The 18050-nt window shown below is 41.9% G+C and overlaps 1 protein-coding gene across 3 annotated transcripts in view; it reads right to left on the reverse strand.

Moving 5' to 3' along the window:
* LOC117602260 (pseudouridylate synthase RPUSD2) overlaps positions 1-18050 on the reverse strand; it is an 89583-nt gene that overhangs the window by 21581 nt on the left and 49952 nt on the right. For all 3 annotated transcript variants that reach the window (XM_034320044.2, XM_034320035.2, XM_034320043.2), the window contains 2 exons: positions 13471-13575; positions 7862-7949 (listed from right to left, as the gene is read on the reverse strand). In XM_034320044.2, the coding sequence (XP_034175935.1) occupies positions 7862-7949; positions 13471-13575 (193 nt within the window). The remainder of the gene's footprint in view (positions 1-7861; positions 7950-13470; positions 13576-18050) is intronic.

Here is an 18050-nt window from a genome sequence, read left to right on the forward strand (position 1 = left end):
TCTTTTTCTTCGATAAAAAGGAAACGCCACCACCACCACCACCACTTTCCTATCTCTGTCGCTTCTGCTTTTATCCACCGACGCGACTTCTTTCCTTTCCCCTACCGCCCCCATCTTTTTTTTTTTATCTTTTTCTTTCCGGTTCGTCGAACCGATCGAAGCTTTCCGGCTGTTTAATTAAAATGATTTTAATTGCGAAAATGGAGCCGAACGATCTCTTTCCATCCGCTGCTTCGATTCTCTTTGTAATTTCATCTTCGATCGAAATAGAGTGTCTACGATGGGATGGCTTCTCAACGAGGCATTTGGATTTCTACTTGGTATTGTTCTTTTTCTGCTGAATTATTCTTTTTCACGTTCCCCAGGATGGGAAATTATTTTAATGGAAGATTAGATAATTTGGATTCCTTTTTAAATAGAAATTCCTCTCCACAGAATTGGCCAGAGTAACGGGCCTATTTAATAATAAAGAATAAAAAGTAGTTCAAACGTCTCGAGAAAAAGAGCCGAGCAGGAAGGTAGATCAAGTAGAGGAAATGGATCGAAGAGATCGAGCACGATTCTCGTTTAAGAAGCCGTTGCTGGGACTCTACGCTTCTTAAATAGAGAGTCGCGATAGAAGGGTGGCAGAAGAGGCTGGGTACCACGCGAGGCAGAAGGGAAAGAAAGAAAGAAAAAAAAAAAGGGCGGCTTAAAGGGGCCACGAAACACTCGAGCAGGCCCGAGGGATCGGGATTACGTAGGCGAGGGTGAAACGTGCCAAGAGGCGCGAAACCGTCGACACAGGGTGTAAAGGGGATTCCGAAGGTTCTTCAGAGATCGGAAGGAAGGAAGGAAGCTTCTTCGGGGGGACGAAGAAGAAGAGATCGTCGAGGAGACAATGCATCGTCCTCAGCGACGCGGTAGTTAAGCCTTCTCCGGGAAACTTTGTCAGTTTCAGCGGTGGAGAACGCTTTTTCACCCGTTCACCACCTACTTCCCACCATTTTCATCATCTAATACACCACATACTAAAATCGTTCTAGTTTCGTTAGACTAACAAGGAACGATTGTTAAGTTAATTTGATATTTATATACACTTCATCTCTTTCTGAGAAGATAGAATTCCAAACCCAGCCATCATCTTCGTCGAGATGCTAAATCACGAGGCCTAAAATCGTGCGATTCCTTCTTGGTAATCTTTCGACAGGGAGTTTCTTTTATCGTTTACGAGCAGATAGCAATTACCGTGTGTAATTGGTGGATCAGGTCGAGGTGCAATTATAGAGAACACACGGGTCTGTTTGGCGAGTTTTCACGGGGATCGATGCTTACTGGCAAGAGTTTGCCAGATGTGGCCCTTGGAGTATCGCTGAACGAGTTTGTTCTCGACACAATCGTGTCTCTTTCAATAAATTCGTATTTAGGTATGTTTCTATATTTTATTTTCAATCATCCACAGAGACGATATAAAAATTACGTTTTTAATACTTTTTCATTATACCATTTCATTTGAACTGATCGTCTCGATAGAAATTGCAAATTGTAATCAGAACATTAGTACTGCAACGTAATCAATTTTCTCCGTGTATATGTATAATAGAATATCTATTTTCAATTAACATCAAAACCAATTGACCTGGATTAAATTTTGCATAGTTACCCAACAGGATTCTATAGAAATTGTAATCTACCATGAAACATGACCAGTCTGTTCCCTGATATCATCCCTCTATCGATTTAAGTAGTACGAGTCAATAATATATCAGAGCCTCGGGTATAGAATTAATATTATCAACCGTAGCACAGATTAATAAAATTAAACAATTTTTAATTTTATTCTCGTTTCAATTGTTCAAGCAAACGTACGAAATATTAAGCTTTGAATTTTGTTAATAGCAAACAACGTATGGTGTAAATTCACGGAATACCCCTACGGGGGTGTTCAAATTACTGATCGATAATATCGCAGCAAGATGTACGCCATAAGGGACAACAAAGACTCGAGTATCTGGGACTGGAATGTACTCTCCTGCGAAGCGGCTATGCAATTAACACCCTTCCACGGGGGACATCGTTAACACGCCTATCTAGATTGTTCTGGAATGATAAATGCTGAAACGTCCGAGGCATCGTACGCCAAACTATTTCCACTCGGTCGCGGTAATTCAATGATTTTCTACCATCGAAATTATTTACACCGGTCTCGATGGAACAACACGGGTAATCGTGTTGAATGTAAATTCACGTTTAATTTGTTCATAAATCCTCGAGCGTTTCATTGTGCAAACCTCTGATAAATGTATACTAATCTTCGAACAATAACAACGCGAAGAAATCGTCATAAATTGTGGAAAAGATAAATGCTGCACGCGGTGAAGTCTGATTTAAAGGGGACGAAGATTTGTAATAACGATTTAATGCCTTGCGACACGTTTCGCGGAAAATTCTGTCGCGAAATAATTTTCTAAACAATCAAGAATAATATTACACGGTAGGTGCCTGTTATGAAAGAAAATTATAAAACAGAGAGTTTGTCTTGAAATTTCTTAACAGGGTTGAATTCTGGTGCTACGACAACAAAGAGTGTAGCCATTTACCAATCACTATAATTCGCTAAATAAATCATCAGCTTTTCCAAGCTGGCTTTCCGTACGAATATTCGTCGTTTCCAGGTATCAATTAAAAACAAACTCACGTACCGTGTATCGGTTATCAACGATCTATTCGGAGTAGCGGAAGATCGAATGGAAAACGAGTTCGTGAGACGGTCGCGATTTCTTTCACTCGGTTCATGCAAATATTGGCTCATATTTTACGACTTCTAACGAACCTCATTGTCACTGCTTTGAATTTTATCCTCTATCGATCGTTCGCACACTCGTAGAAAAATATTGCCTTGGTAGATAAAGAAAAAAAGAAAATAGTTATTTAAAACAAGAACCGAGAGGTTTGAAATAAAATATTCGTTCGATTATAAAATGTAACACGAGTGCGGTATTAAAACTATGCCTCGAGGGTTTTTACTCGATGAAATATTAAAATTCAGAACCGTTCGCGGATTAATTTGGTACGATGGTGCATAAAATACGACCGCACTGTTAAAAGCATTTCACCACCGTTCTCGATCGTGCATTACAACATTTCCAGCGGCTGCATTTTGTTACGGGCAACATTTCCCTTCGAACAGCGAATCGACTCACTGAGCACGTTGGAATTTAAACAAATATGTTATCGTGGAAATGTCCAACCATCGATGCACGCAAACTTCGTGTTCGTATGGCGAACCTTTAAACTTCCATTTGGAAATCGGAAATCTTAATGTCACCGCGATTTCGATAAAATGCCACGATCGAAATGAAATATGATAATGGAATCGTTCTACGTTAGCTTACATAAAATTAATTTAAAACGTCAGGTACCGAGGAAAAAATTTCGTTCCTTCATTCCGCAGACAAATGAGCCTAGTGTATTTTAGCTTCGGTTAGGGAGCGTCTTGTAAATCTAGTGATATTCTGAGGTCCCTGAACGATAACCAGAATCGTTAATATTCCGTCGGGTTATCAGGCACCGATCGCTGTCGAGGAAGAGTACAGAACTCTGCCCCTCAACGTATCATTACACCACGATACTAAATCGTGGACCTGTATCTAACCGATGGGGGTGTCTTCTACCCTCTCTCGCCACCCCCCCTAATCTTATCTCGCCGCGAATTATACAAGGTAGACAGAAGCCTCGAATTTAGTGGCGGACGTGTGGTGCTACATCGAGATTACGTTCAAACTCGCGTGCGCCTTGGCGATGATTCGCGTCACATTTCTAAATGACACGAAATTTTCCACGTAATCAATTCCATGCAACTGAACCTTACCGATTTCGGTGCAGGAAATCAAAGGGAATTAAACGGAGAATCGAGAAATCGTGTAGAATGGAAAAGCAGAATCGAGAAACTCTCCGCGAAGACTCCGTCACAAAGAGTCATAAACCCTTTCCACGATTCGACTTCCCCGATGAAGACGATAACGACGACGATAGTCAGAGTTTCCGGAAGCGGAATAAAAAGAGGGAGAGAGGAAAAGAAGCGATAGGGTCAGAAGGGGGTGGAGGAGAAATATTTTTCTTGCTTAGAGAGTCGTTCCGGGCGCAAAGTCGGCGAAAGAAAAAAACAAGGGTGGAAACCTGTATTCGACCAGATTCGTTATACCTACCGGGTAGAAATAAATATGTATATTTTTTTCAGTAATACTTACAAATATTTTGTAATTGTTCAAATGATTTTTGTTCATTCTCGAATACGTTGATATGTTTTTAAAAGTAGTTCTCGTTTCGTTTGTTGTTTTTCCTCAATATATCGTGAAAGATTTCCTTTCGCCACGAATTTTTCGAGACAAAGAACCCTCGAGTGATAAAAGACTCCCTATATATCTATAACCAGAAGCTTCTTGTCACAGTTTTTTTTTCACGACGTATGTGACAGACCGTTGGCGTCCGCCTACTTGTTCTACTTTAATAACAAGAAAAAAAAAGTTTGAGAGAAAGATTTTCCTCTATATTATTGTACTCCGGTTACAGAGAAAGTAATAATGGCGGAGAATTCTTCCCGAGGGAACGACAAAAGGATACATTACAGAAACGTTTCTCGAGCAAGATTGCGTCCGACGAAATTCGGTCGCGATATCAACCAACGATTCATTTATTTCCTCGAAATTCCCTCTCGAACGTAATTTTTATTTTCTAAATTTCTCGAATCATAAATTCGCTATACCTTTCTGCGTGCTACCTTCTGATTGAAATGACGCTAAATTACGAGAAATTAGAGGATGAATCATAAGATTACAACGAGGAGCATTCTTGAGAACTACGTAACAAGCAAAATCTAATTACTTATATTCTAATTACAGGAAGAGGAGCGCGACAGGTTCAAGATTCCGAAAGCTTTAACGCTTAATAAAACTAAGCACTTCAAGTTCGCTACTCAAGAAACAGCCGACGGGTAAAAGGAAACCATCAACCTATCTTAGTGCGCGAACAAGAAGATCTAGAATATCTACAGAAACGAAAACACCAACTTCTCCGGAAGCAAGCTGCTAACTGGAAAGGAAAGCTTCGTCGATCCTCGAGGTAGTGAAAAAAGGACACGGTTGAACGAGGTCTTTTGAAAATAGTAATACGAAGAGCAGCGGTAGGTAAAAGCGAAAATTATAAATAAACATGTAACGATTTAAATTTAATAAGAAAAAACAAAGACGTTATTTCCCTTGGATGTTAGAAAATGATAAAACAATTGAATTAAGAAGAGAAGGTTAAACGAAAAGAAGATGGGGAGGGAGACAGAAAGGAAGCATGATCCAAGAATTTCTTGGGCCAATACCGTTCTCCCTGGGCTTTTGCGAGCCAGATAGGATCGAATCTAGATTTGAATCACGTACAAGCTCCTCCTACCAATCCTACATGTATACAACGTGTATCAGAAACATCGGGGTTGATCGGTCCGCTACGAGCTTCGAGGAGCGTGAACGTTGCATCAACCTTACCCCGGATAACGTGGCCCTTCAACCCGACCAATTTCGTGCCCCGATCGATTTAATCGTTCCGTCAAATTTCTCCCCCTCTTCCTTTATACCTTTTCACATCTGACGCAGTGGTTCGTTTCAAGGAAAACCGATTGTCAAGTGAAAAATTGAATTAGAGAGATCGAAAATTCGAGTTTCTTATTTCGCTTCGAAGGAAATGATAGATTCAAGAGTCTCGTCGAGGTGTCAACGAAGTCATTAATCCATGATCGATCTAGCAACGGCGAAGGGAAATCATAGAAGGAAAGGAGAACGATGTTTAGCCGTGTGTCACACAGCAGTCTCCGTTAATGGAATGCGTTTCTCGCGTTAACGGTACGTCCATCGAAAGCAGAGAGCGGGAGTGTGTGTCTTTCGAGTGGCATTAATAGGTCTTTGTTTCGTTGGAGGAGGAACATGGAGGATGCCCCGTCAGCGGCGCGAGTCTATTATTCGAATGTGGAGCAGATATTGGTTGTCGATATGCCAGCAGGTCTAAATATTCGATCGATTTTCCCTCCTCTTTACCACCCCGTTTCTTGCGTTCGCAAAACCCCCTTATACTCTACCCTCCCACCTTTTCGCTCGAGAGTCAGCCTTGTTCTCCGAGACTCCGTCTCCTTACGTGCTTCGAGCACCGGCTTTCCTTTCCCACTTCCAACCCCGTGGAACTCTCCTGTTATCGCGAACGCGACTCTGCAACTTGCAATAATGAACTTCCAAGTAATCGATAACTATCGACCGGGCAATAACTTTCGGCCAATTTCCAGCGGAATCGCGACTTCTATGACGCGATCAGGGGAGGGGGTTGGAAACTACGGCGAAACGTTCGTTTCACTTGACTAGAGATTTCGTGCAATTTAAGGGGACAGAATTCCGGTAAGCAAATAAATTTTCGTAGAAAGTGATCGTTGAGAAAAAAAAATATCGATGCGATAAGAATAGGAAAGAAATTGACAAATCAGGCAAAGAGATTGGAGGAACTATGATGATCTAATATTTCTCTGAAATAAGTCACAGAGGAATATTTGAACATTGTGGGATACTCGTAGGAAGGAAATTTGATAAATTAGGAAAGGGGGTAGTAACCTAATATCGCAGACATTTATTGATCCAGGAAAATGGATAATAATTCACGATCGTGGGGATAAAAATGATAAATTAGAGGCTGAGGTGGTAAGCTAACATTATGGAGAAATTGCCGAGAAAAAAAATTGCGTTTTTAAGCGGGATCAATAAAACGTCACAGAAGGTTCATAGAACTTGTTCTATATTATACTGACCGAAGAAACGAAAGAAATTTTCCGAGAAAATTTACAGAAATCTCAGACAAGAAACTCTATCCTTATTCCAACCGTCATTTGCATTCTTTCCCGAGCTAATTAAAATCTGAAGGAATCGATGAATTTCAATTTTTCTCTTGATACGATTCCACAACGTCTGGTGCGTTCGTTATTGACGGACAAACGTTACTTCCGTTAACGAGCTTAGCCAGGCCGCCTATCAGTGTCTGTCTATCAAACGATCCTCGCGGAATGCCGATAATGCGCGCCGCGGGCTGGAAACATAATGGCAGCCACCGCCGCGAGCACGTACTTTAATTACAGAACCTATTGATACTCGATAAAGCGACGTTCATTTAAAACGCAGGCTGGATTTTCGTAATATCCGCGCGTAACAGCTGTTTTCTCTGGACAATCAACGCGAGCGAGATCGTTCAATTCGACGCGACACGTCGCCCACTGACTCGACTTTTAATTAACGTCCACGCGTAATTGAAATGTCCAACCACGAGCCGGATCACGACAGAAACAGAGTAGACAGAGAGAGACGTTTTTAACGCGAAAATTTTAATAAAGTTTACTTAGTAAGTAAGACTCGTAAGAGATCGAAGAATTGATCCATGCATTAAGCCAATTGAAATTTCAATGGAAAACGAGTAAATATGAAAAATAATCATATTTTTCACTAATAAGACCCATAAATGAGCCAATAATATATGTACGCGTATGTAATTGTGGAATACCAGCAGGTGCTATGGTTATTCGAAAAGTATTCGAACATTAACGTTTAACCGTGTTACCGTGTACCCTCATCCCTCTAATTGGCCACGAGCGGCATCGTTGATCGATAATCGATCAGCCGTCATAAATCTCGACGTTAACCGTTAATTGCTCGTATAGGTGGAGAGTGATCGTTCTAACGATCCTCCTAGGGGACAGTGACGTTTTCACGGTGAGCAATTTATTGGATAATATCGAGTATATTGGTCGGTCGAGTGTCTGCTGGATTGAACGTAAAACGATCAACTGTACAGGACTTATACTGACCGTTCTCCACGTAGTAGCTGGTCTCGTTGTACCGTTCGTCCGTGAATCCTGGCCTCTTCGCTTTCAGGGCTTTCGTTTCCAATTTCGCCTGGAACAAAGGGCGCGCACAGGTCAGCCATGATAGTTACGAGAAAATGAATTAGAATCGAACTGGTTGAAACTCGAGAGACAGAGTTCCTTCTATTACACCGATGATCCACTGTTTATTTCGAACAAGAAACCAATCAGTTTTTATACAGAATTCTTTTACCTTTCGAATGATTAACGATTCGTTATCATCCGAGTTTCCTCTTCCGACCGTAGAATCGAACAAGGAAATAAAAGGATGTTTAAAATGGTAAAAAAAACTCGGTTGGAAGATAAGGGAAGGTAATAATTTGGAACGGCATTTATCACTCGCGGTTCGCCGTTCGGTAGATAGTGAACGATGTGGTCAGACATGGGTGTTCGTGTTCCCACTGGTTGCTGATACAGCGTGGTGGAAAAAGCATCGGTATCAAAAGGGGTTCCGCGATAAAGGGAATACTTTCTCTCGGACCACTTTCGAACTTCGATCGCACTGGCTGAAGAGATACGAATTTTAAGGCAATCTTTAACTCTTTCCTATTCTTCTCTGTTTCCAAAGTAACTCGGTCCAATTGCGATGAAAAACTCCGAAGGACATTTTCACAAAGGGTTCATCGTTCGAACGAATTAATTCAGAATTTCCAGCCGGTGAACGTATTCGAGATCATCCGCTTAACTCGCGGAGGTTCGTTTAATAAGCATAATTAATGAACGTTTAACCAATTTTAATTTACCGGTTCCCTTCTAACTCGTCCCTTTCATTAAAGTATCATAAATCGTCATTTCGAAGGCAAATGGAATTCATTGAAAAATAAAGTGGGTCTAATACGATCTTCGGAGTCGGGTCAACAAGTAAATATCGATTTTATTAAAGTCGTTGATCAACGTGAAGTCATTAGAAGGGTCCTACGTAAAATCATGACCCCGGCTCGTTTTAATATCTGTTAATCAGCTCGGTAATTAAAGGCTGGAAACGATGGCCGGATGCTCGATTTTCGCGTTGACAAAACAAACGGCGCATTACATTAATGGATCCTAATATTCCCAAGCTCAGCGAGCGCTGGGCGTTTTAATTAAGACAATAATTAGCCGAAACATCGAGCCATGTAAATCCGATTACCGCGAGGCTGCTGGTGCACTCGGCGTAACACGAACTCGCGCGACGTGCAAACCGATTCGCTTAACGGATCGATCGATATCCTCCGACGAGCAACAGAAACGGGCAAGTATGTAATTGAAAGGTTCTCCAGCGACACGCGAATATCGCTTCATCAGCCTGGTCGAGATGTGTATGTACATCGTTAAACGCGTTTCGAGATCGACGACACAGAAACGCGCCCTTTCTTCTCTAACCCACCACCGATTTCTACGCGCGAAACTGTTCGACCTACAGTGGAAATTGATAGTTTACTGATAACGATAGCTTGGAAATTTCAGCTGATCAAGGGTAAAAAACGTTCTTCAGAAAAGAATAAAAAATTTAGAGTCACTTTGATCCTGGTAAATGCTTAAGAAGGGTAGCTATCAATTAAAATACAGAAAGAGTTTGATTTGTGTATTTCATCAAATTAATCCTCGGACAGCGAACCCATGGAAAGAGTCAAAATTTTATTACAATTTTTTAATTTTATACTGTTCCTTTGAAAATTATTCTTGTAATACATGAAACCCTTTCGTTTAATAATTATACATTTAACTTTGAGTTAATATCTTTGTATGTATTTTGTAAAATTGGGTCAAGATTGACCCAGGCCCCGTTGTTCATTCATCGAAGTACAGTGTCAGAAATGGGGGCTGAGAAATTTCGTTTATTACTACTTGATCGTACTCTTTAGAAGTTGAAAATACTAGTTAAATGAAAATATGAAAATTTCGTTTAACTGGAAGAGATGTGTTTGTTGAAATATAGAAAACTCGAAAGAGCACTGTAATCTAATTCGCGAATATACCTTTCACGTTTATAACCATCCGTTTTTACCAAATTTCAACCACGTTTCAGCGCTAAGTAACGACGATCAAACGGCAGCGCAGGCCACTTGGCCAGCTGCACAGAAATTTAATTTAGCCAGTTCGTGGGACCGTGAATTAAACGTGGTTTATTCGATTTAACAGGGGACTCGTTTCGCAATCAGTCCGCCGATAATGGCATTCGAATCGCAATTAAATTTACATTAGCAGTGGTGAAGAAGTGCGAAGTCAATCAGGAACGCGTATAATTTTAGAAATTAAATTCTAAACGAATTATGAATATATCATTAGTAGTTAATTGAAAATTCGTCTGTCATTAATTATGTTTCATGCCAAAAAGGATCCCCGGAATGATTCGTTAAATCATAAACAGTAGAAAAATTAGATCTGATCCAATAACTAGTTTCGCAACCCCATTAGTACATCTCGGAAAAGCGTGAAATTCGATCAAGATGAGAAACTTCGCGAGAAAGAGAAAAAGAAACATAGGGTAGAAAGAGAAAAAATGACCAGGCTCGATCGCAAAATAAAGTGTTTCCGAGTTCCAGACACGATGTCGAAACTCGGCGCAAGTTGCCGGGAGGAAAATAAACGGAAACTAGTAAGGGAAAAGGAGCAAAAGAAAAAGGCAGCCGAATTTTCGCGCCACTCGCCCTGTTCTGCTCTTTCGGCTGTATCGACCCAACTTTCGGCTATCCCTTCACCCCTTAGCAACCCCCTCGAGTCACCGTTACTGTCTACAAGTCAACGTCTACTTTCCAACCCTCTGCCGTTTTTGCCACTTTTTAGGCCTTCTACTGACGAATTCGGTGTCCGCCCTTTCGCCATTTACACTTCACCCACTTTGATGCGTTTCATTGATGAGATCCTTTCCATCCTCTCTACCAGACGAAACAGAAATCCTCTAGCATCCTTTACCCTTCACGATTCAACCTCCATCCCCTATTTTAGCAGAAACTTCGCTATTTGCGAATTTTCCGGTCTATATATATACTTCCAATTTCTTTGCAAATAAAGAGGAAATAGGATTTTGAAAAATTGCCAAATTTTTGAAGCGTTAAGTTACATATCTCGTCTCTGGGTGAATGTTCCATTTTGAAAGTTGTTTGATCCACGATAACATTCTAGATTCATTTTTCCCATCCGTGTATTCTACATACTGCGAGGTCAAATTTCTGGATAATCGTTTAACCTCTACTTTCGAATTGTCGAAATTTTCAGATTTCCATTTTCTCCCTTTCGACTGGTCGAAAGGGCGCTTGAAACCGATTAAAATTTCCATCTGAAATCATTTTCTTTTTCAAAATAATATTCAAAAAAAAAAGAAATTCATCTGATAGTTAATAGGAACATTTAAAAGCTTCAAAGTCGCTGGAATCTTGCTATTCCTCCCAAGAAATTACTCTCAAAGCGTATCATTTATGAAGCTCAAAGATTTCTTCGTGGCGTCGAAATCTTTGCTCGAACATCCTCCCATTCAGCCGTGTCCTCGAACCTCTTTTCTTCCCAACTTCCTTTCACCAGTGAAAGGACAAAGTTCCTTCTACCCTGACGGCCTTAAATACCAACCCCCGTGCAAAGGATCTCTTCGTTGATAGGGCGTGCTTTAATGAAAGGATACTACCTTTGAATTTGCTTGAAAATATGAGCCTGAATTCCAAAACATACGTATCCGATCATAAATAAATAAAACAGAAAGACTAAAGAAGATGGTTGGTTAAACGATTCCTTTTTTCCCCCCATTACACTGCCATTTTCTCGAGGAAAATCTACTTTGATTCTTTTTTTCTTTCGAACGCTCTATATTATCAGTAATACTACGGTCGAGAAGATTTCGTTGAAAATTCTTTAAATAGAATCGGTCGAGGCAATGGAAACGATAAGTGGATGAATTCTTCGATTTCCTTAAAGCCTCAAGAGGCAGAACGAGAGAAACGTCATGGAATATTGAATAGCCAGCTCGAGCGCGACTCGTAGCCATTAAAATCTCAATAACCGAGAACGTTTAAAGTCTCTTTCGATCCCCCTGTATCGTTCACGTTTTGTTTACCCTGTCCAGAGATCTCTTCATCCTTTCTCGATGGATTACCGTATTTTTCCAACCGGCACGACGCCAGTCGCGCAGCAACAGGCGGCTGCAAACTGCACCCAACCACTTTCTCATCACCGTAGATTGTATTTTTTGCAACCTATTTATTATACAACCCGCCATGCGTGTGATTTCGTATTCGATATTAACTACAACCCCCGTAAAGTTAATAGAAAATTCAATGAAAATTCTCCTCTCCTCGGTGGTCACTACGTCGAAGGGGCGAGAATTCTTCAATCTCCGTAATACGTGTCATCCCCGGGGAAAAAGAAAATTTAAGACAGGAATTTAAAAAGGACGCGTAAAAAAAGAAATTGTGTTACAAATTACGAGGGCAGGGAACCGCGTGCAACAACCCGAGGGAACAAGAATTTCCTTGCCCCTTTGATCACAGCGTTCCACTAATTTCGACGTTAATTACCCCCGCGAGGAACGACCACGGCGAGCGGATAATTTACCGCCGCCCGTTTGTTTTTCCTTCGTTTTCTTTTTCTTCAATGTCTCTGCGAGCGAGTTCACTGGCTCGAGATCCACTCGAAATTAATTGCTCAAGGTAGCGCTTAAAGTCTTCAAGCCTACGACTTGAACGCTTTTGTTGATCCGCCGTTAATCCAGCCGGAAGGGGCGGGAAACGTGTGCCGGAAGTAGAAATAAATTTTCACTCGTCTCCACGGTTGAAATCGTCGAGAAGGATTTCCCTAATTCTCGGTAATTTACTCTTATTCGCAATTTAACTTCGCCACGCCGAACGATTCTATTTTCGACGTTGCCTTTCGATTGTGTTCCCTTTAAGGGTTGATACCTGACGAGGGAATTACGATCTCTCGAGCAGACAGCGAGGTGATGTTCCACCGTCGACCATCATTTTCCGAATCACTTTATGGTAATACCCTGTAAGGGCTCAAGTCGAGGGTTGAAATTATTCGCACACTGATGAGCAAGCTGGGCCTCCCTTAATATGCCGTTGGAAACGAAAGAGACTCTAATATTTATTTGACAAAAATCAAACGAAACCGAAAGACAAGGGGAGGAAAGAAAGAGGGGAATGAGAGAAAGGAGGATTCGTGAAAAATCGAAAAATGGCTTCGTCAGAATGGTACGCGTCGACGAAACGAAGGAAAGGTGTTGAAATTCAAAAGGTAGGACGGTTCACGGGCGTTTATTTCGTTAATGACGACCAGCCCGCGTTAGATTAATGAGGACGTGGTCCGTGACGATGGCACGATGCTCTGTGCGTCGAATATCGACGAGTACCAGCCTGATACTTGGCTACCGAATGAAATATGACCCACCCTTTCGTACTTGTTCCACCGAAATTCGCTGGCTAAGGATCTGCTGCTGGCATAACGCTTGCCTTTCAAATACCTTCATCTCCTACACCCATCTACATATTTTTCCCACTTTTCAAACAAAATACTGCATTTTCGTAAATTTATTTCTAACGAGTAGAAATATTATTCTATACATTGTATTTCATCCGACTCACCTTTTTCAGGTCCATACTCGTGTCGGCTTCATCGGATTTCCGTTTCTCCGAGATCTTCGTGGTCGGTACAGCGATCGTCGCCTCCCTTAGCGGCTTCAATTCGACCTGAAAACAAAATAGCGAAAATTAGCTGTCACCGTGTTGGAATTTTCAAAAATTATTAAGTATAACGAGACCATTTTCCTCTTATGGCATCCTTGCTCGGTACTGTACACAGAAGGATGACAGGATTCTATTGGGTTAAACGCGACACACGCATCGTCGAGCACAACTCTCGTTCGGCCACGTTTTCGACCATTAGGCTACGCTCGAATTACCGGACGCTAAATCAGGCCCCGTCTCTCTATTTGGCCGCGCTGTTAACGAGAAATTAGCATGGGCGGGAACGTGCGTAAAGTAGGGGGGTGAGAGTTAAAGCGATTAGCATAAATCGATGCGCTCGGAAGGTTCCGTTGGTGGCTGCGTTAACGATGCGCAATGACCGATCGTGTCTTCCCTCTTACCGTATCAACCCGCTCGCTTCAAAGGATATCCATGTACCGGAAGTCGACTACTCGTCTTAACGATAAATTTCTGGAAATTTCTGGCTTCGCCAGAGAACCGCGTCTTCCATCGACGGAAAATAGGGTAACAAAGCGAAGCGGAAAACGGATCCGATGGAATAATTGCACGATCGCTTTGATCGGGCAAGAGAAAGGAAAACTAACGGAGTCATCGATGCACTGACCCGGCTCGGTAATAACACGGTAAAATCCTCGGTGATCCGCGGTAACCGGAAATTAAGTTGATTGGATGTAAACAATGCAGCTGCACGACACAAGAGCGGACTCGTTGCGCCAACAACGATTCTCTTCATCGTAGTCGTTATCCTACCGCGATTCGTAAAACAAATAGAAATTTTATTCGAACCCTTGTCCATTGTAGCAGGACTCGGGTGTTCCATTTCATCAGAGTAGTTAGAAGTTAAGCTTAGCAAATACGGAGATAACAGCCAACAGTTGGCTGTTTAATGAAAACTCTTCAAGGTAATTACCGATATCCTTACCACAATTACCACTGCTTTAAAGCTACCACTTATCTCCGAGATACAATTTGTCCTTTCAAATTATCCCGGTAACGAGAACCTCCAATCATAACGAGCGTTATATAGAAGGGAAAAATTATGACGAAAATGATCATTTCACGATGGGAAATTGAAATACCGTTGAAATATCTTAGATTAAAGAAAATCTGAAAGTAAAGTGGCGAACTTCTTGCCCCTTTCGAAAGTAAACTCATCCACCTGTACATTTTCCGGAAAATTTTGAAAAAATTCACAGACCACAGCCAAGGGTTAATGTTGGAAGTTGATCGAATAAAAATATACCTCCAATTACCAGAGATTCAAAAAATATTCGTCGGACAACAGATTTGTTCAACTAATGAAATCTCGCTTTTCCACAGTTTAATAAGCGAGTTAATTTTCCGCGGTTAATCCTTCTGCGCCGGGTCTTGATCGTAAAATCTTCGATCCATTAATCTTTCGGAATAAAGAGTAGGGTAGGGTGGGTTCTTGTCCGAGTGCAGTCTTAACGCACCATTAAAACTTCGACACCTAATTACCGCCATTCGCGGAACCGTGAAACTTCTCCAAAGCGGTCTGTGTCATAAATTAGTCTTACGAATCGATCGACTCTTTAAGGAAACACATTCTGTCCGCGATCGGATCAATATCTGATAGTAATTTCAAAAGTTTGAAATAACTGAACGTGTTTCGAATGGCATTTACTAGAATATAAATTATGTAAAAAGGAAAGAAGAAAAGGACGAACGAGGCAGTCGAATAATTTGTAATATTTAGATGAATTTAATGGTAGTCGAAATTGGGGATCGATAGAGGTGTGCAGGTATCATTTTCGCGGCCGAATTGCGGAGGGAATCAGGTCTTACGGTCGCTAGGGTCGCCCCTGACAACGCCCTTGCCTGCAATGCGGTGCCCCTCGCCTTCCACCCTGGCGTTATCCTGCCACCATAACGGCTGACAATGGGTCGGGAAGGTCGACGAAGGAACGTGAATCCTTTATCCGCATGCACCTGGCCCGCCACCTTCGCCGCTCACCTTCCGTTACTCTAATGATATCTGTTGCTTGGAAACCACCCCCTAACCTCTCACCTTACCCTCTCCCATTTCTTGTATATTTTATGTAGCGCATGCCTGCTCCAGGATCAGTGTTTTCTTGTTTAAAAAGCACCTCAAGTATCAAAGTATTAAAAAGAAAGAAAAAAAAAAAAAAATACTATTCATGATAGAAGATACACATAGTTTTGCTTTTAGTTGATGGAGCCTGCGGTCAATTTTCAAATGGCCACATCTCGGTAACAGAAAAAAAAAAGGGGGTGGCTGGTGACGATATTTATTGACGTTACTGGCCGAGTCGTGATAATTAATAGCATAGGTAAATTGCCATTGCGGACGGCTAGCTGGCCGATTATTGCCCCTTGTTCGGCAACAATTTATCATGTAGCTATACAAATGTGTCATCCGCTGACACATCGTTAATCTGAAAGCTCGCGGAGAAAAAACAAAAGCGGAGTAAAATTTTTCGGTTGTTACCGTGCTAATAGCCTGTTAATCAGTGACAAGTAAATATTAGCTTGCGCGATCGTTGAACGGTAAAAATTGAGATATGCGAATGTTGAACCTGGTTGAAAAAGAAACATCGACTTCCGGCCCCGTTCTTCTTCGACTTCACCTAGATATACACTATCGTTCGGTGAACACGCTCGAGGGTTCTTGGAAATTATCCTCGAGAAATAATACGTTTTTGCGCGACGATTATCCGAAGAAGAGAGTCGAGACGACGGGCACACCCACGTTTCATGGACGAACAGTCGATGCACACGAGAATCGTTAAAGTAATTTTCGAATCACGTTTTTTTTTCTTTTCTTTCCGCGATGGTTCGAACGCTCGAGTGTCGAAATTTGCAAGTAGTTTCGCACCCGAGTACCTTTCCAAATTTCGAAATACCCATGTACCTATGTACTCGAGCAAGTCCTCAAGTGCCCAAGTTCCCAAGCACCCAGGTATTCGGGCACCCACGTATCCAAGTGCTTAATTACCCAAATACCCAAGTGTTCCAGTACCCAAGTACTCAGCCACCCACGCATGCAGGCATTCAAGTACCCAAACATCCAATCGCCCAAATACCCGAGTACTCGGGTATCCAAGTACCTAAATACCAAAGCATGCAAGCTTCTGAGATCCGAAGAGAACGAATAAAGCAGTACTTAACGGAGCAAGTTTTAGAAAGATCGTCGCCGAAAGTAATAATTTAAATAATTCTTGAAGCTGTTCAACGATAGTCCATAAGGCAGAGCTGTGTCGCGCAAAGAGCCCCGGAAATTCATTAAATATTCCTCGCTCTAACAGCACAAAAGTGGAAAGCTAATGGGCTAGAAGTTTATGCATCTTGTTAAATTATTCGCGGCTTTTTTATTTTCACCCTTCGCCGTGTACCAGGAGGGTGAACTTTGCTGAACGAAGCTTCGCTCGGAAGAATCCTCGACGATTACAATGAAAACGGATAATCTACTTTTTCAATCTTTTCGCGAAGTCAGCGGTCCCTTTGTTGTGTCGCGAGCTAAACTCAAAACGTGTTGTCAACATGCCACAAGGCTGATGCATCGTATCGAGAATCGAGCGATTAGTCGAAATTCAACAGCGTGGAAACGGGATTTCGATCGCGTTAACGATCGATTTGTATTCCGCGAGGCTTTAAGCTCCGGGAACAATAGAACAACTCGCGGCGCACTATGAATGGGTACTTTTGGACGATCGGATTCGATCGATAGGTTTTCACAATCGTGACTGATTATTTGTTGTTTTCCCGCAAAACAACGATCAGCCGTTTATGTTTCGAAGAGAAGAAAAGGGATATTTTTTTCTTCTTTTTTTTCAGGGATTTTCGGTGCTCCTATTTCTCAATTTTTATATCACAAAAACGATACTCCCTGGCTAAAAAACCTGCAACCTGGTGTATCAATATTCATCGGCAACTGGAAATAACCAGATATTTATACTCTTCATTTTCCAGCCCATTTGCGAACAGTGCAACGTGAGCCGGCTCGTAAAAAGGACACGCGTCGAAACTTTGCCGTCCCGGTTTTATCAACCCGCGACTAAAATCGTTTCGCGTGAATTACCGCTCAACAATAACAACAACAACAACAACAACCACCACGAGCATCAGTATCGCGTAAACGAGGCTCGATGTTTTCCCGCGAACGTCCGAATATTCCTTCCTTTCGTCGACCCAGATAACGTCTGCTCAACGCGGCCGAATAAAAATCAATAGCCGTTGTAATTGGTTCGCGCGGCGCGTTTCGAAGGCTTCGCGACGAAAAACGGCGCCGTCCTGTTCCAATCGAAATTGTGAAATTTCCAAGCGGAAACGGCCAGGCACCCAACGCCACGAATTACGAGCTCGAAATTAAAACCGTGTTCGAGTCGGGGCTACAGCACGTCCAGGCGTGGGAACGCACGCAAACAAAAAAAAAGAAAGAGAGAGAAGGAATAAGGATATATCTTTCCGAGTTTGAA

This window comes from Osmia lignaria, chromosome 13, assembly GCF_051020975.1.
Source record: "Osmia lignaria lignaria isolate PbOS001 chromosome 13, iyOsmLign1, whole genome shotgun sequence".
Taxonomy (NCBI): domain Eukaryota; kingdom Metazoa; phylum Arthropoda; class Insecta; order Hymenoptera; family Megachilidae; genus Osmia; species Osmia lignaria.